General features: G+C 45.4%; 1 protein-coding gene across 8 annotated transcripts in view; it reads left to right on the top strand.

The window, feature by feature from the left end:
* Nucleotides 1–25,317, top strand: part of CREB5 (cAMP responsive element binding protein 5) — a 362,526-nt gene that overhangs the window by 326,335 nt on the left and 10,874 nt on the right. For all 8 annotated transcript variants that reach the window (XM_081146788.1, XM_081146787.1, XM_081146784.1 and 5 more), the window contains one exon: nt 22,023–22,346. In XM_081146788.1, coding sequence (XP_081002914.1) covers nt 22,023–22,346 — 324 coding nt within the window. The remainder of the gene's footprint in view (nt 1–22,022; nt 22,347–25,317) is intronic.

Raw genomic sequence — 25,317 nt, forward strand, 5'->3', positions numbered from 1 at the left:
ACACTGTATGAGCATTTCGGGCCTTATTTGAAAAGCTCTCTCCTGGAAGAAGAGTAAAGGGCACTGTTCTGGAACAGCCTGCGCGCCAGCTCTGCTTCAGGGGGGAAGGAAGGGGGTGGGGGGAGCGAAGAAAATCCTCGGTTTAAAAATTAAAGAAACGAGGGGATCAATGGACTTGTTATCCTGGGATATTTACTAACTGGGAGTATTTATTTCTGCGTAGCTCTTCGTAGGTAAAGCAAAAAGGAGTATTCTTGCGGCACAAATAACGCATCTTTCTACATCATGTTGACCCCGTCACCCAGCCTGCTTACCCCAACTGCCATCCCTTGGTGGCAGTGGCCATGCCTGTCTTGTTCTAGATGAAACCGACCAAAGGCATAACCTGGTTTCGGCTCATAAAAGAGAAGGGTAGACCTAGATAGGCAATAAACACCTGGGGTCACTTTAAGTCAACAGCGAGTCTTGGCAGCGGACAGAGGCCTGTCACCTAGACGAGGCCTCTAAGCCTGTTGAGCAACTTGGAACTTGTCCCCCTCAAACTGTCTTGGAAGATCCAGCTGAGAACCGCCTGGCCGTGACTCACCTTCCGGGCCACCCTCGACGCTGTCAGGCTCTGTCTCCCCTGACATTCACTTTCTGTCCCTTCTGCTAATTCGGTGCCATGACTGCTCGCCTCTGGTGTGTCTGCTTTTCAGTCCCCAAACTAGAGAGTGCGTTTCCTGCGGGTGGGAGCCCGGTGAAGCTTCTCTTCGCTCCCTGCCTTTCCCCCTCACTGCCAGCTAGTGGATCGGCTCCCACGTCTTGGGCAAGGGGAACTGCAGTGTGCAGCGTGACGCTTGTGCCACCAAGCCAGGGAGAGGAGGAAGCTGAATGTCAAGGGCGCCCTGGGAGCCGGGCCCTGCCCCAGTCGGTGTGCGCTGCCTCCAGCTGGGAAATGCAGCCCCGTTCTGCATGGAGCAAGGAGCCTTTCACGGAGCAGTGGCCAAGGCACTCCCAGCTCCAGTGTGATTAATGCTGTGTTAAAATGCTCCTAAATCAACCCGTTTAGATCCCTGCCCCTTGACCCTAGTGGTTCTTTCCACTGCTGTTCGTTGAAATATACTGAATCATACGCCCAGCCTGCAAGACAATGCTTTTATCTCTCAGCATTCAGTAGCTGCAGCCTGTTTTCCCCTTTGGTGCCATAGTTTATACTTGTGACGGCAGAGTAGTAAAATATATGAAAACTCTTAGCCAACGTAATGCCACATTCTGAATGCAGATTAAATTGGAACTTGAAAGATAGATTTGGGCTATTTCTGTAACACTGAACTCCAAAGGGGAGAGATATTCATTCCTGCCAGTGTGTCTCCAAATATTTTACATCTTAAAGTAGGTGTAGATGAGCTCTGTGGCATGGGAGGCTGGAGTGTAGTGGGGGTGACCTGAGGGGCAGATGCCCTAGAGAGTCCAGGGACAGTAATGAATGAAGCCATTTGGAGAGATTAGTGCCCTTCGATTATCTTGCGTTCGGCGAAGCAGATGGGATACTCATTCTCTAGGGAAAATGGAAGAGAAATCCTGGAAAAACCCTAATTGGCCTGATCTATATGAAAATTATGTCTTATTTGCATAAAGCTGTTCAGTAGACTGTAATGAAAAAAAGGAAGAATTTCTAAAACATTCATGGGTTGCCTTAACTAATCTACGAGTGAAATTATCTGGCAGTGTTTTTTGTTTCCAAAGGAATCGGGTTTGAAATGTAAAATCTGTGTTCAGCCATAAGAACCTTCTGGAAACAAACTCCAGAAGTCAGTGTGAGAAACACGGTTGTGAGAGGTCAGACAATGCTCAGGGCAAATCATTCACCAGCCTTTCCTGCCCAAGGTGAGGAGCCAGACCTTCAGCACAAGGTGGCTTCCCTGCAACATAAGGGTGTTTCCTTCACTTTTTAGAATATTTCTCTTACTTTTATAAGTGTAATTTATCATTTGAAATAAATTGAGAGGTTGGACATGATAGTTACAAGGAGAAGGTATGAACTATTTTGTGGCATTCCCCACAAGCAAGTAATCTGTTGTTTTGCATAATTGGATTTTTATTTTTATTTTTTTTAGAAATATATCTTGTACTTAAACTGCTGGGGCAGAGGGTTTGGACTTTTCTACAATTTTAGGGATGTGGCTGGCTTCCAAAAATACATTAGGTTTCAACAATGTGAAATTTTAAATTGAGCGGTTTTTTCTACCTCTGAATAAATCTGCTGACCAAAAATAGATATGGGCACATATACTTTATCTGCCCCTTTGGTGGAAACACAGTAAGAGTGTTTTAGACACAAGACTGCTGAAGAAATATTTTAAAGCTATAAAAAGTTAAAGAAACGCTGGTAGAATCATTACGTTGGCCTTGCCATCTCCAGATATAATTGCCACACAGAATTTGTGAAGTCCCCCGCCGATGCACCACCAGCAGCAGAAGTTGCCGTTTAACAGCATGTTTAACTGGAAATCTTGAACACATGAGAAAAACAGGAGAAAACCCAAAGTGAGGCAAAATATATCCGTTTTAAAATTAAATTTTTTGTACTTAAGTTGATCCAAAAATAAAAAGAAGAAATGAAATAAATACTAGTGTGTTGCCACCTACAGCTTCCTTCCCATTTTTGAAGGCAGAGATTCCCAACCAGTCACAACTAATGCAGCAAAAGATATTAATAAGAAAACAGGATTCGATTCCATCTGATTTTATTCAACTCAATAGACATTTTTTAGGTTATGAGAAGGCAGGCGTCGGAAATATTATCAAGAAGAGCTCGCATTAAGGATTTGGTATTTCTTGGGGCATTTTAGAAATTAGCAACTTGTTGAGAGAGAAGCTAAGTTCAACAAGCTGGACACCCAGTTAGCCAACGGTGAAGGGAAGAGGGACAATCTGGGGTCCTTCACAGGTTGTGTGGAACACTCAGAGCACAGTCGTCACAGCAAAGTGGCACCACTGTGAGCTCTTCCACACACAGTGACCTGTGCGCCTGAGGCTGGGTTTCACTCTCATCCTTGGTGCCGCATGCCTGGGAGAAAGAAGGAAGAAAGGGAAGGAAGGGGAGAGAAAGATGATCTGACAGCTCTAGAAAGTGGGGGGAAACCCTTGCCCCCAAGTCATCAGTGATTGATATGCCACAATGAAGAGGCTGTAACTCTGAGCATGGTAGGGAGAAGCTGGCATCATGTTCCTCTAGGTACTGACATTCAGTAGACTACTCAGGGGCCTCCCTCATCTCCCCTAGACCCAGCCCTGGTGTAAGGCTCACAAATCACATCCCCCCTTACTATGCAATGTCCTCACTAAAGTGGCTGAATTGGCCTTATCATTAGCATCATCTGCCTATCAGAGTTGTTGCTTGATTAACCAGAATATTTATCACATTTAGCTTAGAACAGCCAAGAGCAAGGTTGGAGGGACAGCTGCGGTGAAATGAGGGGGTCTTGGGAAACACCTGGTCCCAGAGCCCTGGGGGAAGCCTGGGGTGGATCAGTGAAAATCTCCACTTTAGCTGGCTCATGGTAAAAAGGGCAAACCTTACCCACCACCTGAGGGTCCTATATAACCAGTCACATCAGTAAAAGCACCGCAAACAGAGCTTGGCACCAGGCAGCAGTTAATAAACATTTCATGGATTTTCTTGAATAAGCCACTTACTGAATGAATGATTTCTCTGATCCCTGGCGATGCTGGCCCGGATACACTGGCTGTCTTGTGTATAAGTCACCACCGACAACTACAAAATCGACAAAAGCAACAACCAAAATGAGTCCGGAAAGGACGCTGTCTTGTCTCTGAAGGTGGCCCCCGAATGGGTGATAAACACTAATGACTGTCATCACTCAGATGACTTTGTCCTGCTCGGAGCATCTTCCCACCCTAGTATTTCATTACAATTGATGGGCTCTCTCCTCACGTACCAGGCGCTCAGGGTAAACACAGCGAGGGCGACACCCCTGAGCCTTGGGGGGCGAGAATGCGTGTCTCCACTCGCCCGCAGGGGCTGCCAGAGACAGCGTGACACGGGCATCCTTTGGCCCTCTCACCGCCCCTGCTAACCCAGCCCTGATAAATAAGCCAGCTAATTGAATTAATAAACAACTCTTTCTTATTTTTTTATTTTTTTTTACAGCCAGCTGGCGTGCAATCAAAATGTGTGATAAATTATCTGTCACTGCTTTAACCGCAGCAGGGGGAAAGTGGAAAAATTAGGCCCTTCAGCCCTCTCTCTGCTCCCAGCCCTCCTGCTCGGTTTGCTCAGCTATAGGATTTTCCCCCTCCCTGGTCTCTCTCTCTGGCTGCGGTCCAGGACAGAGTGGCCGTGGGTGGAGGGATGACTTGGCCGCCCCGACGATGGGTCCCCAGGCCCCAGCGCTGGGGGGGGATGCTCGAATTCCACGCCGGCCTGTGGGAAAGCGGGACCCGGTTCTGAGCCTGTGGCTGGAGCCCACAAGATTCTCATTAAGGCTGGAGGGTGTGATGTGGTTCGAGAACGAAGTGTTGTGATGTCTGCTTATTTTTACTTTTTTTTTGGCCCCACCTCTAATGCCAAACAGCTTTGGGGCCTGAATGCTTCCCAGAGTCCTAGGGAATGTAAGTGGCAGGCCGATGCGCTCGCTGGCCCCCCCTTTGCCTATTTTTCCACCTTGAGCGACTTGCTTTGGTGTCTTTTCTTTGTAGCCTGAGACCTGATTTCATGTCACTCTCGTTAATGGTATTGATTTTGACGCTGTGCTCTTCAGGGTTGTTCGGCAGATTCGTGCAACCTGTAAAAGGCCTTGACAACTTAAGAAGGCCTTCCATCATTCATTTCTCCGCGGCTCCCTAGTGCAGCTTCTCAAAGCCTGAAAAATAAACAGTCACCGTCAGGATAAACCAAGCCGAGGGCCGACATCGTTAGGTGTTTCTGTATTGTCTCTCTCACCCTGTCATGGGCTGTTCACCGGAGCTGGGAAGCATCTGGGTTGTATATCCCAGTTTAACACCATAATTCTCTTAGAAGCGCTTTCGTTTTCGGATGTTGCGTTGTGTAATGATATACAGATCATTCACAGGGAACAATCTGGAAGTGGCAACAGATGTAGGCTGGGTAAATGCAGGGGTTCTCGATCTGATCCATTCATGGGCTTCCCAATACTTACACTTTGAGGAGCTGTTTATTGTCTATAGAGAGCCCAACCTTAATCCACTACCCTTAGAGGCGGCTGCTTGGAAATGGGGTGATAGGATGGCTATTTTTCTTTTAATCTTTCAGGAAAACAGAGCTCTTTGGCTAAACTTCATGTAATTGGTAAAGTCAGACCTTCACCAGTATCAAGGCAAAAATGGGAACCTTGCTCCTTGTCACTATTTGATTATATTCTTACACTAGGACATTTCCTGAATGTCTCTTTGCTGCTTTCATTGGCATTTCCAGGCCTGGCTGTGCGAGGCCTTTCTGCAGATCCAACAGCTTCTTACTGGGGGGGGGGGGGGGGGGGACATCATGGAAAGAGGAATGAAAGTAACTCTGCACCCACAATGTGGAGTATTGTGCTTGTGAAACTCCAGGACATTCACACCTCTGTGGAACAGCAACTGGCTGCCCTGAAGAATGCACTTGAACTCCACGGGACAGGCTCCAAAAATTCCAACAAGGGTCCTGTTTAAGGGGCCATCGGAAAATCTCAGAGCAGACTTCTGCATTATTTCTGGGATCTGGTCATGTGCTATGGTACCTTCCCCCTCTCCTTTCCCCTTTCTTCATCACACACACACACACACACACACACACACACACACACACAGTGGCCTTGTACTTTGTTCCATTTCCTTGGTCCTGAGGCAGATCCAATGGTGTAGGGGGACAGAAGGTGGTAGTTTCAAGGAGAGCATTAGTGACCATGTCAGAAGACAGAAAGGAGACAGCCAACTTGTAGGAAGCTTCATGACCGCCCGTTGGACATGCCTTTCCCCACCAGCCCTTTCAAAGAAAATGAACAACATAACATGAAACAAAAAATTCAATCTTAAATTCTGCTTTGATATAAACTTGTATTTATTTTACAGAAGATCTAAGAGGAGAAAGGAAGAAAGGGGAAATTGCATAGATACTTTGACTTCCATGTTTTCAGGCCCCCTCTTGAACTTATTTATAGATATAGAAGGTAGGGTGGGGGGGAGGGAAGTTCCCCTTCCACCTTTATGGGCTAAATGAATGTTGAGCCTATCTACTAAACAGGTTATGAGAATGTTAATTGGAATCTCTGGATTGGGGTTGATTATTTGAAAATGAAAGTGTTAAATTGACAACCTGACATAGATTCCATCATTAGTACTTTTATGCAAGCAAATGGAGTATATATACTCCTTCTCCCATGTACAGACCAAATTCCAGGTGCAAATCTAATAAGTTACTGAGAAGAGAATGTCAGGACTGAAGCTTTATGTAGATCCCTTTAAATATCTTTACAAGACTGGGATTATTTGAAAGATAACAGAATACAATCCATTTTAGGAAACCAGAGGAAGAAAACTGAGAGAAGTACCCCAGCTGCCATTGGTAAAAGACAGTATGTCCTTGATAACATTCCCCAGACTTCTTGGGATTTACTCTTGCCTCTGAGGTTGGCAGATCTTCCAGGAGCACCCATCTCCAGCTGAGATGCCTGGGGGTTTAACCAACTCTGCCCCTTGATTCCCCCATGACACAGTGGCTGACACCATCACTGTGGCCCCTGACAAGAAGTAGCCCAAGCCCAGAACACACTGAGTCAATGCCACAGAAAACACACAGCACATGGGCTGTTAGCACTTTCAGATGTCATCTCTGTTTCTTATTTAATGTTCAAGATGCAGCTGAGTCCCAGAGTGGTTTCCAGGGTAACAAAGGAAGCCTGGCTGGCAGTCAGGAGCCAGGGATTCCAACTCACCTTCAGCCTGGAACCTGGCACATGATCACAATGATCTTTAATCTCTCTGACCCTCCGTTTTTTATTCTGTGAAATAAATCTTAATAAAAAAGCACATTTTAACTTGTGTTTTGGTCTAGGTGGGTTCTAAAGCTCTTCTAGTTATTAGAGCTAATTGTTATAGAAAAATAAATTCTCAGTGTCCTTATTATCACTGCCATTCATGAGCCAGAGTAAGCTGATGAATTTCATTAAGGACAGGGGGGAAATGTCACACAGAAGGTATTTTGTTATTTTACTTAGATTTTGATAACAGCCTATTTTAGTAGCAACATCACAATAGTCTCGTGGTGTCAAGTAAATAACTGATGGATAAATGCTGTTTACTCATGGTTTCGTTAACCTGGCTATCAGGGTAGGGCAGAGTTTCTCAACTTCGGCACTATTGATATTTTGAGCTAGATAATTCTTTGTTGTGAGGGGCTGTCTTGTGCATTGTCGTCGAATATTAGCAGCATCTCTAGGCTCAACCCCTGGAGTCCACTAGCATGTCCTCCAAGTTGTGACAATAAAAACATCTCCAGATATTGCCAGATGTCCCCTGGGGATCAAAATCACCCTCGGTTGAAAACCACTGAGTTAAACCATGACTAAATGTCCCAGTTTAGGTCCAAGTTAACTACATATATTTGATATGTTACAATCTAAAAATGCTACTGAACCCCACCCAGAGCCCCAGCACTATCTCATTCAGGTGAGAGTACGCTGACGTTGATCTGAAGATCTCACTAGAAACAGCCCATTTAATGTGTAGTATCACAGCACCTCAAAGGCAAGGGGATCCACTAGATTTCAGCTCTTTGGAAATAAGCAGTATGGTCTTTGAATTCCTCTCTGTGCACAGAGTAAGTGCTCGGTGAATGTATGATGAAAGAAGGAGCGGCTCCCCCCAACACCAGGGCATTCAGAAGAAAGAGCTGCCATGCTCAGCCAGTCACTTTAGATAATCTTGATCCCACTGGAGGAAATGAGGCAAGTGTCTGCCAGTTGGAAGGGTAGAAGGAATCTTTGGGAGGGAGGCTGCCATTAGCCTAGCTGAAGTGGAGCCAGGTTAAAACTCCCTTCTGGTTAAAAAAAAATTTTTTTTAAATGTCATGGAACATTTAATGACCAGCCCCAGTGCATCAGAGCCCAAGCTGTACATCACCCGTGCTCCCCTAGAGCTTATAAGAGTGAAAGATTCAGTTACTTTAAGTCTTCTGTACCCTTAAGTTGGCATATATTTTGGCAGCACAGGGAGTGGAAATCTCAGATGTGTATCTGACATGTTAATCTCTCTAAATGGTAGGCTCTCTGTTTTCCCTAGTGTACTGAGAGCATGACTTCAAGTTGCATTCGAAATGTCTCACTCAGTTGTCCCGACAACCTTATTTTTTCAGAATAAACAGAATCCACCGATCTGTCACTAGCAACATGAGCACTGCCCCGAGTTCATTTTCCTGGTTGATGTCTTACAGGTATTCTTTGAACCAGCCTTGAAACGCAAAACAATATTAAATCTAAAGTCATGCATCATTTAATATAATTGTTAGGTCTGATTCATGAGATGTGTGGATTTCAGCTTATGATATTATTTTGTAACCCTTAAGTTCTAAAATGATCATAATTGACTTAAGAGAAGGATGTTTGCCTCTTACCTGGGTATTATGGTCATTTAGAAGGAAATCAACCAGGCTGATGTTCTTCCAACCCCATCTCCACACTTCACTGGGGGTGTCTCAGTTTTAAATTAGATCAGTCTTGCCCGGCCGGGCGTGGCTCAGCAGTTGAGCGTCGACCTAGGATCCAGGAGATCGGGGTTCAATTCCCGGTCAGGGCACATGCCTGGGTTGCAGGCTCAATCAATGACTCTCTCATCATTGATGTTTCTATATCTCTCTCTCCCTCTCCTTTCCTCTCTCTGAAATCAATAAAGATATATTTAAAAAAATAAAATAATAAAATAAAATAAAATAAAATAAAATAAAATAAATAAATTAGATCAGTCTTTCCAGCAGGCTCATTCACTGAGTCAGAGTGGCAAGTGCTTTGTAAACACCACGCCTTACTAGCACCTGGTAAAAGGTTCTCTGTGGTGGTATCCTTTTGATAATATATTTAATTAATTGACAACTGATATTACAGAGATCTGAATTCTAAGATCAAAACTAAGCAAAGAGAAATGGAATAGCAATAGAGTGTGTTCAGAGGGTTGACCATCTCTGCACGTGAAACCAAGGCCCCAAATTAAGATTCAACGAGAAGAGCAACTGTTATTTCAGAAGTTAAATTAATACCATAAGAAGTACCAGTGTGATCAGCGTCAATCATGGATACACACTCCTAGAGTCCCTGATTTTTATCCTATAATACACATTTTATATCTAAGTGAAAAACTAAGACCAGTTAAAAGAAGAAAATTTAAGACTTAGGATGATAGAAAAAAGTGATTTAAAAGAATGAGAACACGCCCCTTTCCATCCACTTTCCCTGTTGACGCCTGTCTCCCAGTCTTCTATCTAAGAAAACCAAAGGAAGCACTGTTGTATACCCAGACTGAATTTTAGACTTTGAATAGATTGAACAAAAGCAACCTTAGATGGGTTTTCTGTTGTTGGAATCTGATTTAAAGACTTTTTTCCTCTATAAGGAAAATAGCTGAGGTTGGTTGAAGGAGTATAATATCTATTTTTCTATATTAAATTTTAGTATATATCTCTCCTACTTCTAGAAAGGATCTTGAGCTACTAAATAGTAGAAGTCAATGGAGTGCATTTAAAATATAGTCCTCCCTGCATAGCAAATTTTACCCAACTGCAATAAGTTGACTACTGACAGTTGTCTTTGGCAAAGCGTACAATATGTGGTGTCCCACCAAGGAAGCCTAATAATGATATACTTCCCATAGCGAATGGGCTTTGGAAGGAAATCAAAGGGTACTTTTGAGCAGAATAGAAGAGAGAACGGGAGGGGGAGTAGCAGGCACTGAAATAGTACCAAGCAAAGCAGCCTCCCTCCTACTCTCAAAAGATTCCCACTCAGTGGGCTTGGTCCCATCACTTGCTCAGAGCACAGCCGAGCAGTGAGCTCATTTAATGTGAACACGTTGGAAAAAATGTCTCAGTCTGTGCCCAGCGCTGCACCACGTGCCTTGCAGGAGAAACGGCCTATCAATGCTGATGGCCCTGCCCGGGTCGGCTGCGCTTCCCCCGGTGGAGCCCGCAGCCTCGAACATGCTCTTTACAAGTGATGCGATCCTGCAAGTCCGGCTGGCTGCCGGTGGAACGCGTCCCAGAAATGGGAGAGCAACTCCCCATCGCCGGCATGGCCATCGCTGTTTCCACTTGGCTGAGCGGCTGACACGTTTGGTTAACCATTTGGTTAGCCTCTGGTTAACCACGCTTGGTTTGAAAGCCTTACAGAAGCGGGCTGATGTCTATAAACCACGTTCTTCATGTGAAAAACAACCCCCCAGGATGCCATTCCTTCCTTATCGGCCGCACCGCGTCCAGACTTTCTCTGGCTGGCATCTGGTGGAAGGAAGAAACCCCTTGATAATACCCTCGGGCTCCGAACTTATCAGGAAACCAGGGTGGAGCGAACCGTTCCCTGGAAAAGGGAATTGAGCTTTTTTTTTGGTTTGAAATACTTTGACTCAGCCTTGTGTTCACTTCTCTTGTACAGTGAGCTTAATCATTCATTCCTAATTAATAAGCACAAATATGCGAGCCCGGGAGTGGAGCATGCTTTTGCCTCCAGCTAGGGCTCACTTGCTCTTCAGACTCTTGCTCCCTCCTGCGTGTCTCCTTCGCCTCCCTCTGCCCGTGGCTGTTTTCCCTCCCTTCTTGCCCTCTCCGCAGGCTCTTTATGACCCACCGTCTTTCTCCTAACCAGCCAAGCTGTCGGGCTGCACCCCACCACCCTCACGTTCACACCCCATCTCCCACGCAGGGGCCTTCGCCTTCCTGCCAGGAGTTTCCTGCAGCTCCGAACCCGGGGACTGACCCGCAGCCACCTTCTCCAGACCTACTATCTGCTCAGCGCTTTCTTTCTAGAAGGCGTGCACTGATTTAGGGCCAGCCGCTCTATTCTTGTCAGCTCCTGGGGAGCAGCTCCCTCAGAGAAATCTGGAGACAGAAAAGAAATTGCTTGAGCTGGAAAAGAAGACAGATCATGAAATGCTATCTTAAGCTTGTTAGGAGATAAATTCTTAGACAGGCCATTTTCCATGACTAAATCAACCAGAAAGCTTTCTGTGGGGCATTTTTAGAACGGCACTCAGTTGTGACAATGTGATTTAAAGAGATGGTTGCACATTTCCCGCCCCACCGCCCCCATTACTTATGTTGCAGGCAGTTAAATCGTAGGTTTAGACCTCTGGTTCATTGAATTGGGCACCATGGAGACAATAGAAACTGAGAGGTTAAAGGACAGCTTAGCAGGGGCCTGCAACTCCACTCTGAAAAATGTGCGAACAGTCAGTTCATGTCTTCTGCTGGTCACACCTCCTGAAACCAACAAAAAAACTTCAGAGAAAACTCTGAAGCTAGAAAAGAGGAGAGAATACTTGACATTCGTCAGTGCCCAGTTATTAAGAGAATTTTCGAAACGTGTGTGGGAACCAACGTAATCTGGATGTACATCAGCTCAGAAAGAAGTTGGTCCTCATTGTTTCGTGGAAAATGCCCTGCGCTGTCGTCTCCTTGGGCACGATTCAAAAGTTTTCCTTTCTATACACAAGCTTCCAGATTCTTCATAAATTATAAATAGCTCCTCTTGGAAATGTCTTAAATGTAGACATGCAGGATTAAAAGAAAAAGGGGGTTTTGTTCTGGCTTCCCCAAGCACAGCTTTATTCTCTCTGTGTGGTTGGCCTAAGATCCCGAAGATTGTGCTGTTGATAGAAGCTTTTATGAATGATGATGCTCCTGAGAACCTCGCAGGTTTTTCCTGCTCGGTGAGACCAGGCAGTTCCCAGGTAGCATCGGGGATTCTCTGTGCGCTGAGGGCCTGGGGACTATTCATGGACGTGCTGCTTGTGTTGTCAGAGGTGCTGAGTCGAACTCCCTGTAATCCAGACCGTTCCCAGCAGACCTGGAACTGCTCCCTAACAGGACGGTAGAACCATCACAGCAAGTCGTTGGGCTATTATTGGTCCAACGACTTTGGGCCACTGACACTAGCAAAGTCCAACAGGAAGTTAGGCAGCACTTAAGACTTAAGAGTTTATTACAATCTCTTTCTCTCCCACCCCAACTCCCCTCCCACCTCCCCTCCTCCCTATGTGTTGAGACACTTTGGGAGACTCAGGCAGGGGTCAGATGCAAAGGCAAAGGGGACCATGAGGAACCAGGACATACCAAGGAGAAAACCAGAGCTGGACACACACAGAACATGCTAGATAGACCAGGATAGAGATACCAAGGGGCAGGTCAACTTACCCTTCAGATAGTCTACTACCTATAGTTAGAGAGAAACACCATAGAGATATTTCTTTTTACTTTAATAAATTCAAGGCTCCCTTGGCCAGACACTTAATGCCTCTAACAGAGACACAATGACATACATCTTGCTATCTCCCAAAAACTGGAACAAAGCTGGAAGATGACCATATAGAAACAGCTGTGTTGGCCAGGTCTCCCAGGATGAGGCAGAGGTGTGTCAGGAAGGTCCTTCTGCCTTTTAGTCAGACTTTCAGATCCAGAGTTTTGAGCATCTGGGTTCTGACAGGTATCCTCCGGGGATGGAGCAGGGGTCGGGGGTGGGGCCACAGGCAGTGCCACTGAACACAGCTGCCCTGGGAACGTGTGGGGAAGGACCAGTGATGTGGTGGTGACTCACTGCTCTACCCGAGCGAGGGACTGCTGAGACCTGTCCTCCTGCCTCAGGCACAGTAGTGGCATTGCATCACTGTGGTCACCAAGGACGACCGTGCATTTAAAAGAGTACAATTTATGTAGCTAAAGTTGACCACTGCCCATCTTGTTTGGGATGATGGGAAATGTAGCAGTGAGGAGCAGTCCTTTCCATCTCTCTTTACTGCACCACTTTTTGCCAAATAATTAGGTCACCCGACTCAGGAAGGGTCGTGGGATGCACATGAGGAGCAGAGTCTGCTACAGGAACTTGGATTCTGAGTTTCCTGACTTCCGTGCAATTAAAATCCCAAAATTAATGTTGCGTTAGCATGGATTTTTCCATAGTGAGTTTTAAATGCAATGTTCTATGTTTCATACATATATTTCTAACATATGTTACTGCCTATGTTTCTGATTAAAAGCTCGTCCAAAATAAAATAACAAAGGATTACTTTTTTCCAATAGAACTTTCTTCTTCTATAAAAGCTGGAAATAAGCCCTCACCTAAAATTCCCCGGGCTTGCAGGTGCTGGGGTGTGGGGGGTGAGCAGTGTTTGCTAGCAAGACAAAGGGCATTACTCTCTCTGCAACCACCACCAGAAGGTGTACTTTCTGTGGAGAAAATTACAGGCCTGCGCTTCAAAGACATTCCACGGTTAGGCACCACTCCTGGAGACATGCAGGCGGCAGGCAGGCAGGCAGTCAACAAATATTTATTCTAAGCCACTGTGTATTCAGCACCTTTAAAATTGCCAGGGAAACCAGCCAGAAGGATATAATATCTGCTAGGGCCAAGTTAGTACCCGAAGCTATCCCATAGAGCTTAAGGAGCTCAGGGACCAGAAAGGAACAGGCGACCCTGAAACTATTATCATGGCAATAGCTCACCTGGGTATGGAGATATTGCTAGAACAAGAAAATGTAACCCAATAAAAGGCTCTTTAGCCAAAAGCTGATACTTGATGGGAGCCACCACCCTAATTGCTTCCTTTTAGATCTCCTTAAACAGACCCTCAGATCCCATCCCCCCCACACACAGTACCACCACCACCACCACCATCCACTGAACCCCCTGGATGGATCAATTTATCAGATTTAAAAAAATAATAATGAGTATTTTTAGACATAGGCCATCACGCCAACCTGTGTGAACACAGGATGTTCATCACAGTGTGGTTACAGAGGGAAAGTGGGAGCGGCGTGTATGTCCATTGACTGAGAATTGGGCGTCTCCCCTAGAGAAGGTCCAACACCTCTTAGACATGATGTTGAGGTCGTCGGGGCGGGAGGCAGGGGTGCTGGGACATGGACTTGGGTGGCGCAGGTCGTGGGCTGTGCAGAGGCGAACAGGGCTCTCCCTCTCTTGCATTAAACTCTCTCTAGTTTCATGGATGCAGCTGCAGGGTGCCATCAGCTGTTCGGACATGTGCAGCAATCACGTAGCGGTGCTTTGCAAGGTCACACGAAACCCTTGCATCCTCTCCTGTGTACATAACCACCAAGCTCCGTCTCCCCTGAGCTGCCTTTGCACATGCTGATGTTTGCTGTGTTTGGCTTTGTTGCTTTTACGAACCAAGCACAAGCTGTTACATTGATCCCTGTTCAGTTTCTCTGATTAGATTCCTTGACACTAGTCTGCCGAGATCCTTCTGGATACTGATTCTTCATCGGGTGTGTTCAACTCTCTCTACTGACTTTGTATCATACAAGCTGATGGCTATGGCCTCTGCGTTTTCTCTTTAGTTCTAAGCCAGCAGTCGTAGGAAAAGTGGCAGCTCTACAGTTCTAATTTAAGCAAGAAAAAGAATTCAGTGTTTGCTTCCCTCTCCCATTGTACACTGTGGGGATAACTTCTAAAGTAAGGTAAAGCAGACCAAAGTGCTAGGCGATACCTTCAACTGTAGTCGTAAACAGCAAAACAATCCCCATGGACAACTCTTAGCAATTTTTTTTTTTGCCAATCACTTCCACATGAATATCTAAGTCCTATATGAATTACAGTTCTTCAAGAGTGAGCTTTCAATTTATTCTCGTTAAATGAAGACATTAATGAATGCACACTTACAGAATTGCTTTATTTCCGATACCACATCCCTGTACCTCTTCAGCTCAGTGACTGTCTTTTATAATTCAGCAGGATGGGGAGCATTTTAAGCTGTACATTTTAGTGACTGTCAGAACATACTGCTGTTCTGAGAGCAGGAGTAGTGAATTCTCCTGTAAGACAGGTCCTTGGATAAGTCAACCACCCGGCTCTTTGTGCCTTAATGAAATGAGGACAGGATTCTGAGCTCCTAATTTCATCAGAGAAAAGACCCGAGTTGATGTCAGCTCAGAGGTAGAAACCTACTGGAGAAGTGAGTTGTATGAATATCTAAAATAAAGGAAGAAGTCATTGGTTCAGAGGACTTCAGAAGAACAGGAGGCTTGGAGCAAGAAGCTTTGGTTTAGAAGCCTGGCTCTACCACCTTGAACTTGAGTCCTCCTCTAGGAAGTGGGAAACATTATGGGATAAAAAACTTTATATCCAAAAGGATACACAGAGTAATTAGTGGGACAGAGTAGAGTTGTTTTGTGGGTGGAGGGTAATACCAGCTTTTTATGAAAAATAAAAAATTGAGATATTAGTAACCTTTTTTCTTAGCAAGTTCTAGTGACAGTGTGAGCCCTACACAGTTGTACCATTTTTTATCTTTTATACTGTATTTTTACTGTACCTTTTCTATGTTTAGATATACAAATGCTTACCACTGTGTACAATTGCCTACAGTATTCAGCACAGTAACGTGCTGTTTGTAGCCTCAGAGCAATAGGCTACACCATATAGCCTAGGTGTGTAGTAGGCTCTGCCATCTAGGTTTGTGTAAGTGCTCTCTATGGTGTTCACACAATGACAAAATCACCTAAGGACACATTTCCCCGGGAACTATCCACATCGTTAAGCAACACATGACTTTACTTAAATTGTAAAACCATCAGAGCTGAGTAACATCACAAACGTTTTGAAAGGAGCACATTTTTTCCAAGCAAGTAAGCCAGGTATGATATTAGTTAATTATCTTAATAATGACCCTGAAATAAATGTGGAATTTAAGATCTACCATGTTCTCAGGGTGATGTGATCATTCTCAATGGACGTCCTGAAGCCCAGATGTGAACCTGGGCAGTGAAACTGTTGTTACCTTGGCAAGATGAAGCTCCAAGTTTATGCAGTTGTCCCATAGCGCCATGTGATGTTCTCTTTCTGTTCTTCTCTATCTTGACTCAAGTTTGGGAAGCATTTTGGGACTCAAACTGGTCATGTATAATTATAAAATTCAGTGGATAAATATCAGTTATATTTTTTATTAATTCAGAGACTTATTTTCAGAGACCCTTGGTACCTAGAGTAAGTCAGTCGTCATTGATATGCAAATACATCTCCAGTGAAGGTTCTGGTCTCACATCATTGACCATTTGGACCATTTGGAAGCCTGTGTTTACCACCTCGCTGATCAACCATGTTTGCGGGAGAGAAAGAAAGTAGAAATCACATTTACAGCAATCCCTTGGGGAGGCCACTGATCGCAATTATTTTGTATTCAAAAGAAATTACGAATAGAAATGTACAGATTTTACTTGTGGTCAACTCAACAACACTACGTTTTGATAGTAACATATGTTTTCCTGGAACAAAAGCCAACAGCTGTTTTTAATTAAAACCTTTCTAGAAAAAAAATGCTCCAACCTCCCTCACCCCCACCCTCAACTGAATTTTCAACAGCGCTGAATTCGGCTTGGCTTTCTGAGTCTGTAAAGCGTAAGCAATCGGCCTCACTGAAGATGGAAAAGGCTCGTCTTTACAGTTCCACAAATGTTTCTAATTGGCAAGAGCGAGTTGTTAATGGAAGATGCATTGCCTGGGGTGGACGTGGGTGGGCGTGTCATGTGCGCCTGTGCTCGAGCGGGCCCACCTGCATGTCCCCTTGTGGCGGGGATGACAGAGCATGGGCCTGGGCTGCCCACAGTGTGCCCTGATGCAAAACCGAGCTAAGCTGGAGATTGCAAAGGGGCTGGGCCGAGGCTGAGCGATCGGGGCAGCGGCCAGGCACAGTATGTGAACCCTTTTTAAGTGCCCAGGACTCAGAGCCCAGGCAGCAGGCCCACCCTCCCACGGGGAGCAGTGAGCAAGGTGGCTGTAAATACACAGAGAACGAACCGACCCCTAGTGACTGAAACCAGCTGTGTCCCGCTTCTCACTGTCTCTCCCGATTTGCTCTCTCAAATAAATGGATGTGGTCGGGGACCATAGAAAGTAAACAATCACTTTTTCCTTCCTTGCAGTCACACCTCAGTAATAGCCCTGGTTTTTATAGCTGAAAAATATATGTTTATTTGCTCATTAATTTCCCTCTCTCTTTCCCTGGCCTTTTCTTGGCATTGGGTAGAATGTTATTTAAAACAAGACACAGTTCAGCTTCAAAAAGAAAAATCATTCTGCAGAATACAGCTTGGACTCATTTACCATTCATTTATCATCGCTGAGAGAGTAGGGTACAGATATCTGCATTTGGTATATTTTAATGATTTCCAGTGCAGCGACTCTGGTTGGCACCAGGATACAGAGGAGCAGTAGGTCCTTTAGGACTTTGAGAAGTGGCCCAGACTGTTTAGAAAGAACATGGAGAGTATTAAATGTGGCCTAGGCAGAGCAGCTCGATGTCATTTATCTTCGCTGCTTTCCTTCAGGGATGAAGGCTGGTGCTGGGAGAGTATACTCAACCCAAAGTCCTGAGATCCTCTAAGGGCTGCTTGGAAATCTTCATTTGAACTCTTAAGTGTGTAATTTTTTTTTTCTCTCCTTTGCTTTGAAAAAGCTTTGGTTTTATGTGTCTCCCATTTCCTTCACATAGTGGGCAAATAAATAATGCTATGACTAACTCGATGCCCAGTAAATATTTGTTGAGTGAATAGTTAAATGGAATGTTATGAGCCTCACTAGGATTATTGTCTTGGCGTGAAACATGCAAGAATAGACTTGAGGCAATCAAGTAATTTCCCTTAACAGTACAAGCTAATTATTTGAGAGATGAAGATCTGGTACATAGTATTTATTTGTCAGGCTCCATTTGCTCCTAATTAAAGGTGGAAGAGTTGTTTGTAGCGTTGAAGGGATGACATAGTGACCCACTCCTAAACATCTTTTCAATTTTCCATGCCACTTTTTCAGGGAAAATATATCAAGATGAAGTTAATGTGCATTCCTTTTGTTTATTTAGGTTTTCTTTGATTTCTGTTATCATTTTTTGGAGGGCGGGCAGGGTGTGGGGTAGGGAGCTCTTTGACAGTGTACTTTTTACAGCCCAGCTGCCTGCAGGATTTCTGTAGTTGACTCTGCTTACCTTGGTTGACTAATAAACATCCTCCCCTACAAATACCACCTGCAGTGATCCATGATGAAAATGCAGCGTCCTTATGATAAGCCTCAGAAAGTTTCATTCATTCATTCATTCATTCATTCATTCATTCCAAAGATATGAATTCAGAGCCTAATATGCATAAAGCCCTGTGCTAAAGCTGTGAATTAAATACTGAACAAACTCCACCATGGTTCCTGCCTTCAGGAAGCTTACAGTCTGGAATGGTTGATAGATATTATTAATTGAACAATCATTCTAAAAATCATAACTACCACCTGTATTTTAAAAAGGAATATGACTCCCCTGGGACCACTTAACAACAGAGACTGATTTACACCAGGAGACCAGGGAGAATTTTACTGAGGAGGAGTCTGGTGCTGAGAGCTAGAGAATGTCTGAAGAAAGGGAAAGAGCATCCCAAGCAAGAAGACTATCAAGTGCAAAAGCCCTGTGACCTGCGTGGGAAGAGCAAGGGCTGATGGGAAGGCAGAGGCCCCAGCTGCAGTGCCTACGCATAGGTCCCATCAAGGGCTTTGACCTTGATCCCATGAGCATTTGAAAGACCTAGAGGGTCATATATCCAAGGGTTAAGAAGTAGAGGCAGGGAAAAGGGACTTTATCAGATCTGCGTTTGGGGGGAAAATATGAGCATCCACTCATTCTTCACAAATATGACAAGGGAGGCGACCGTGCTGAGCCTAGGTGATCCGTCGCTGCCTTTGAGCTTCCTGGGAATGCTTTCCGTCCACACTCCCCTCTGCCAAGTTTCAGAAAGACTGTGTCCTGATCTCCAGTTGTGCGCCGAGTAACACGCACAGCCTGCTGCTGGACCATGCGGCAGAGGCATCTCGTCGCGCCAACTTTTCTAGCCCCTTCTCTCATTTCTGCCTTTTCTTTGGATGGGGGTGGGCGGAGGTGGCACAACACAGCATATTCCTGTTTTTGGCGAAGTGTGCGTGGCATGCCTTCTGGCACCTTCTCTCCTCTCCAGCGGTGTGAACTTGGCACATGGCTAAGCCTGTCTTTTCGCCTTGCAGGGTTGCTCTGAGGATTAAGTGAGTTAATACTTGTAAAAGGCAGAATGAGGAGTGGCACCTAGCGAGTTCTCAGTTAACGCCAGCCGTTGTCATCAGCCTTTGCTGAGATAGAGTCGAAGATATACTGTTAAGGTGAGAAAGCACAGGCCACAAAACTACATATCCTCAGGGCTTGCACAGTGCGTCCTCACAGATGCTAAGGAAATGGCTGAGGCTACGCGGTGGTTACAGCTGAGTAATGGGACCGGGGCTTAGAGAAAGGTAGGCAGGTGCCTTTAGTCTTTCACCTCTTATTCTTGTAGTAGTTGATTTTTTTAAACTATGCAGCTGTATATTTTTCTAATAATAAAATTACAAAAAATAGTTTAGAAAGCCCATTCATATTATCCAATATGTCAAGTTTTTTAAAAAAACAAAACATAATGAGTTCATTATAATCTTTTTCCTTAATTTTATTCACTGTTAAGTTTGAAGCAATCATTTAGAAACTTTCCTTGGGGTAAAAAAAACCCCACATATCTGCAGTCCAGCAATTCACTCGATCTTCACGTCTTTTGCTTATGTTATATTCAACCAAAGCTTTTAAAATCGCGTGCTACTGTGGTCCCACTGCGGGGAAACGGTTCTCCTTGCTCCTCCAGCTCCATGTGTGCGCACACAGAGTTGTCGGGAATGCTGTTCTCCCACCAAATGTAAACGACGCATTTGGTTCACTTGTCACTGACTTCATTGTACTTTTAAGCGTTGCTTAAGTGTTTTATAATGAGCATTTGTATAAAAACAATGAAATCACTTCTAAAACTGGAGACCAGGAGTGTTAGTTCACTTCGTTCATTAGTAGTAAACACAATATCCAGCATCTACTCTTTCCTTGGAATTCAGGAAACAACTTCATCAGGATCATCCTGACCAATGTCAGCAGCTGTTGCTCATGAAAGAGGAAGCAGGTGGGCTCAGTGGTTACTGAATCGAGATGTAGGAAATGTCTTCAATAACTGTCTAATACTAACATATAGGTTGGCCAAGCAACCCCCCCTTCTTTTATTTTTACAAGTGGAGGTTCTTTATGTTTAACTAAAGATTTTGATGAGTAGAATCAGTGTTTATCAATAGTTTACTCTGACTGGCAGAGAATCATTAATTTTGTGCAGGGCTGAAGCGTGGTTGCTTTGATCACTTAAACGCCACTCTTCTATTTGCAGTGATCACACACCACGGTCATCCTCAGATAAGAACACAAGTCAGGAAAGAGCTTTAGCTCCCTAGTTAATGCTTCACGAAGCCAATGTGAGCCGGCCAACTAGAGGATCTTCTCTGCAGAAGATACATTTCCAACTGTACTCTACAGTGCTTAGCGTGTGGGGCCCCTCAGGACAGGATGATAAATGTCTGTGTACCAGAAAAAAAAATTTTGAAAAAACGGCAACTAAGCTGATTACCAACTGATTTTTCAAATCAGGGCCAGGAAGTGAGGGTCCATGGACCAAATCCGTCCCATGACCTAATTTACACAGCACAGGAGCTAAGAACGGTTTTTGCATTTTTAAATGATTTGAAAAAAATCAAAAGTAGAATAGTATTTCAGGCCTTGTGGAATCCTTTGAAATTCAAATTTCCTGTCCCTAAATAAAGCTGTATGGGAACACAGCATGGTCGTTGGTTTACATACCCTCTACAACTGCATTTGCCCTCAAAGGGCGGAGTTGAGTCCTAGTGACAGGAGACCCTAAGGCATCATGACGAAATATTTACTTTCTGGCTCTTTTTAGAAAACGTTTGCTGAGCCCTGCTTACTTGTGTGCCTGTCTGTATGCTTGTGAATAGAGAATGCTTTTGTGTTCGACGTGGACCTGTTGATGGGGCACCAGAGAGGCTGTAGTCTTGGACTTTCCTCACTTCCTTCCCAAAGTCAGAAGGAGATGACTGTGTGAGATAAATTAGATGATCAGGAGGGACTGTGAGTTCCATCATGGTAACAAATGGAAAAGGCCTACACAGTGCCTCCAAAAGTTATGGATTATAATCTAATTTGAAACTCTTAAATAACATTAGTAGTTCCTATATTTCTAAATTTGTAGTTATGATCTCTTTGTGTCTGAGAAATCTTTTGAAAGGCAAAAAGCTTTCATTCGTGTGACTTAGAAAATGCAGAGCAGCATCAGGTGGGCCCTTTGCTCAGTGGCACTATCACATTGAATGGTTTTATTTGATTTTTACTTGTATTTGGCTGTCAATAGGATATGATAAACAATTGGACAATAGGAAATATGTTTTCGTAGAATGTCTAAACCTTTTTTTAAATATGTTTTCATTGATTTTAAAGAGAGAGGAAGGGAGAGGGAGAGAGGGATAGAAACATCAATGAGAGAGAAACATCGGTCGGCTGCCTCCTGCACGCCCCCGACTGGGGATTGAGCCCGCAACCCGGGCATGTGCCCTGACTGGGAATCGAACCGGTGGCCTCTTGGTTCATGGGTTGATGCTCAACCACTGAGCCAAACTGGCCGGGCAGAATGTATAAATCTTGCTAGGGTATCCTGCTTATTTGCTGTGATAGCTGAATTAATGGACATTTGCAGCTGGCATTGACCCTCAGACCTACCACAGTATATATGAAAATATGAAATTAATATCAAAGTCACTGCTCCCAGTACAACAGTGTTCACATGAGCACCATGACACGTTACAGAACTGAAAATACAAGTCATTTTGATTGAGAATCTCCGCTGTGTCTGTGACTGACCTCAGCTGTCCCCTCCCGCTTTGTTGTTGCAGAGGCTGAAGGCCGCGTTGACTCACCACCCTGCCGCCATGTCCAATGGGAACATGAACAGCATGGGACACATGATGGAGATGATGGGCTCCCGGCAGGACCAGACGCCGCACCACCACATGCACTCGCACCCGCATCAGCACCAGACGCTGCCAGCCCATCACCCCTACCCGCACCAGCACCAGCACCCGGCACACCACCCCCATCCTCAGCCCCATCACCAGCAGAACCACCCGCACCACCACGCCCACTCCCACCTTCACGCGCACCCGGCGCATCACCAGACCTCGCCGCACCCGCCCCTGCACTCCGGCAACCAAGCACAGGTTGGTGTGCTCTCCCCCTTCCTGGGAACGGTGCCAGCTCTAACGGGGGGTCCCGGGCAGCGCCCGGGTGTGACCAGCCCAGGGGTCCCAGCTGACGCTGTGGGGAGCTCAGTTCCTTTCCTAGGAGGCAGTGGATGCCCTCAGATCCTACCAGATCAGAACAGTAAATGTCAGGTCTCATCTCAAGGGACAAGTGTAAGCTTCAGGTTCTCCAAAATCTATTTGTGCGGTGCCACGAAGTCAACCCTACCGGGGTATCATCAGCGCCAAGAGTAGGAGGAGTGAAGCGCGTGGAGAAACGCGGGAGTACAGGAGAAACAGGCTAATGCCAGAGCCGCCCCGGTGCTCCCCACATTAGAGACTCCGTCCTGTCTCCCGTAAAATGGAAGTTAAATGCAATGGGCAGTATTCTGAGTAACGTTAAATGTTAGACACCTAAACAATTCCAGGCAGACAGAGAGGCTCGGTGATGGGTGTCGGGGCATAGGTGCTGTGTAAGTGGTGAAGAGAGGTGACTCATCCCACCCAATGAGAAATGCGTTGGAGGGAGCCGAGAGCCAAGCTCTGTAGATCATCAGTTCAAGAGCAGGGCCAAATCCCAGGGGGTGGGGAGTCACCAGGAGTGGCTAGAAAGGAAGCCAGCATTTAGACTCAACTGAACGAGGGTTGGGGGGCCAGGCAGACGTTATGTCACCCGGCCCAACAGGAGAGGCGGGCCCGTGTACCCGAGTGAGTCTTAGTAAGTGGATGAAGGGCATGTTTCGGAGCATGGCCAGCCCTGGACACTTTGGATCTTCAAGCAGGATGACCTCTGGCAGTCCCCTCCACCCATTCCACGCCGCCGGCTTCCCAGCAGCCGGGTCAGGATGGTGTCCGAAGCTCAGGACCGCCAAGGAACACTTATTCGTCATCTGCCTCTGGACCTCACACCTGGCAGCTTCCTGAGCTCTTGGCCCCCCTTCCCTATCACACACCAAACCTGGACAGCCAGCCACAAAACAGGTCATCCGCTAGCAACTCTTAGTAGATGAGCTATTCAGGAGACAAGCGGATTGGCTAGATAAGCTTACTTTTGGCAAAGGTTCTTAGAGGGCTTCTATGTAGCAAATAACAGTGGAGTGAGAAGACCTTCATTCTTTTCCCACCGTCCTTCCTCCTGTGTGACAGTGGTCAGATTAGCCTCCCCAAGCCTCAGTCTTCCCATCTGCAAAATGGGGTAATAATAGACTAAGCTCAAAGAGTCTTAGGAGCATTAAGTAAGCAAATGTCTGTGAAGCCCTCAGCACGGCTTTCATCACATGGGGGCCATGATTAATTCTAAACCCAAGGAATGCGATAGAAGTTTAGCAGGAGTGTAGCAATAAATGGCTATTCAAAGCACCTTTTTAGTCAAATGCCATAGTGAGACATGTATTTAGAAGGGGGGGGGGACTTCAAGGTCAAAAATAGGCAAGTAGATTCCCATGTGTAGTTATTTTTTTAAGAAGGATAACATCAAATTCCAGTTGCCTTGGTGTACAGACAAGTTTAACAGTTCTTTGAATGTAAAAGCCATTCATTAACTAATTACCAGTTAGCCAATTGCCCTCCATTTCAAGTAAGCAGCCAATTGTATATGCAATTAGTTCATTGCTATTATAATTAGCTGCACAAACAGTTGATTTTTTTTATCCTATACTAAAATGAAATAGTCCGTTTTGGTCCTGTTAAAATTTGAACAAGATCATTTAGACGGTACTGAAAATGCCACTCCTGAACTGTATTAACTTGGCTGATTGCTGAGAGCTTGTCGTGTGCTTAATTGTATGATTATCAGAATAGCAGGAATAGAAGTTTATTAAGGTCCTTCCAACACCGAGATTGGAAGATGATTTGGAATACTGTCTTTTTGAAATCACAATTCATTCTCTTTGGTCAAAATTTTCAGGGCATCTATACCAACAGAATTCCATTTTAAACATAAAGTGATAAGTAGCACTAACTACCAGGGACACCAATTATGGCCTTAGGGTTGCATTTGCAATTTCTCCTCGCTCCTTGCATGTAAGGGTGTGATTTCAGAGCCCTGCTGTCCCTCCTTGGCCACAAGGCATCTCTCTTAATTGTAGCACTCCTTGAACCCAGAACCTGGACTGAGTCTGAAACCACTGTATAACTTACCCGTTTGGGTGAAACACAGGAGAAGTGGCAGAGGGTAAAGGCTGGTTCCAGTCAGAGTGGGCGAACACAGCACTGGAGAGAGACCCCCGCAGTGGAGAGTCAAACCCAGTGCTGCCTACTTGAGAGTCTTGGCTAGGGCTGACCACTAATGCGCCAGATGAAACGGCAAAGGCAAGCATGGCCGAGGTCGCGGGTCCCCTCCTAATGCTTTGCCCTGCCGTGAGGGTTAGCTCCAAAGCTAACATCCAAAAGGACAAGAGCCAGCCCTTTCCGAGGCATGAATACCTTAGACAATTTATTTTGCTGTCCCTCCGTGATGAGGAGGAAAGGAATGGCCAATGAAAAGTTTTAGAAAATGTCTTTGCTTTAAATAAAATGACTGAGAGGCTGTCCAACCTCAAGCCTGATCTGACGCTTTTGCAGTTCGCCATACAAGGTTTGATAGCGTTTAGGACTGAAATCTGTCCCCGGCAGTCAGGCGATGTCCCCCAGTAGCCACTATTCGCCCAACTGCAGGCATTCTGACCGATTTCAGTCGCGGAGTTAGAATGTGGTAGAAAAGCTTGCTGGGCTTCACTGCCTGTTATTCCGGCAGGTTAAATATCCCTCGAAAGCAACTTTATAGGTATCACAGCCTAAGCCGGAGTGGCCGAGAAAGTCACTGGGCGCTGGGTGTCCGCCCGTGGAGGAAGCACCGCTGCGTGCTAGGGCCTCCGAGCCTTAGATGCGGCTGAGCCCCTGCGATCTCACGGGGAACCTGTGAGCAGTGAGACTTTAATGACGTGCTTTGCCACTCCTAGGGTTTCCTTAT

This window comes from Miniopterus schreibersii (assembly GCF_964146895.1).
Source record: "Miniopterus schreibersii genome assembly, chromosome: 9".
Taxonomy (NCBI): domain Eukaryota; kingdom Metazoa; phylum Chordata; class Mammalia; order Chiroptera; family Miniopteridae; genus Miniopterus; species Miniopterus schreibersii.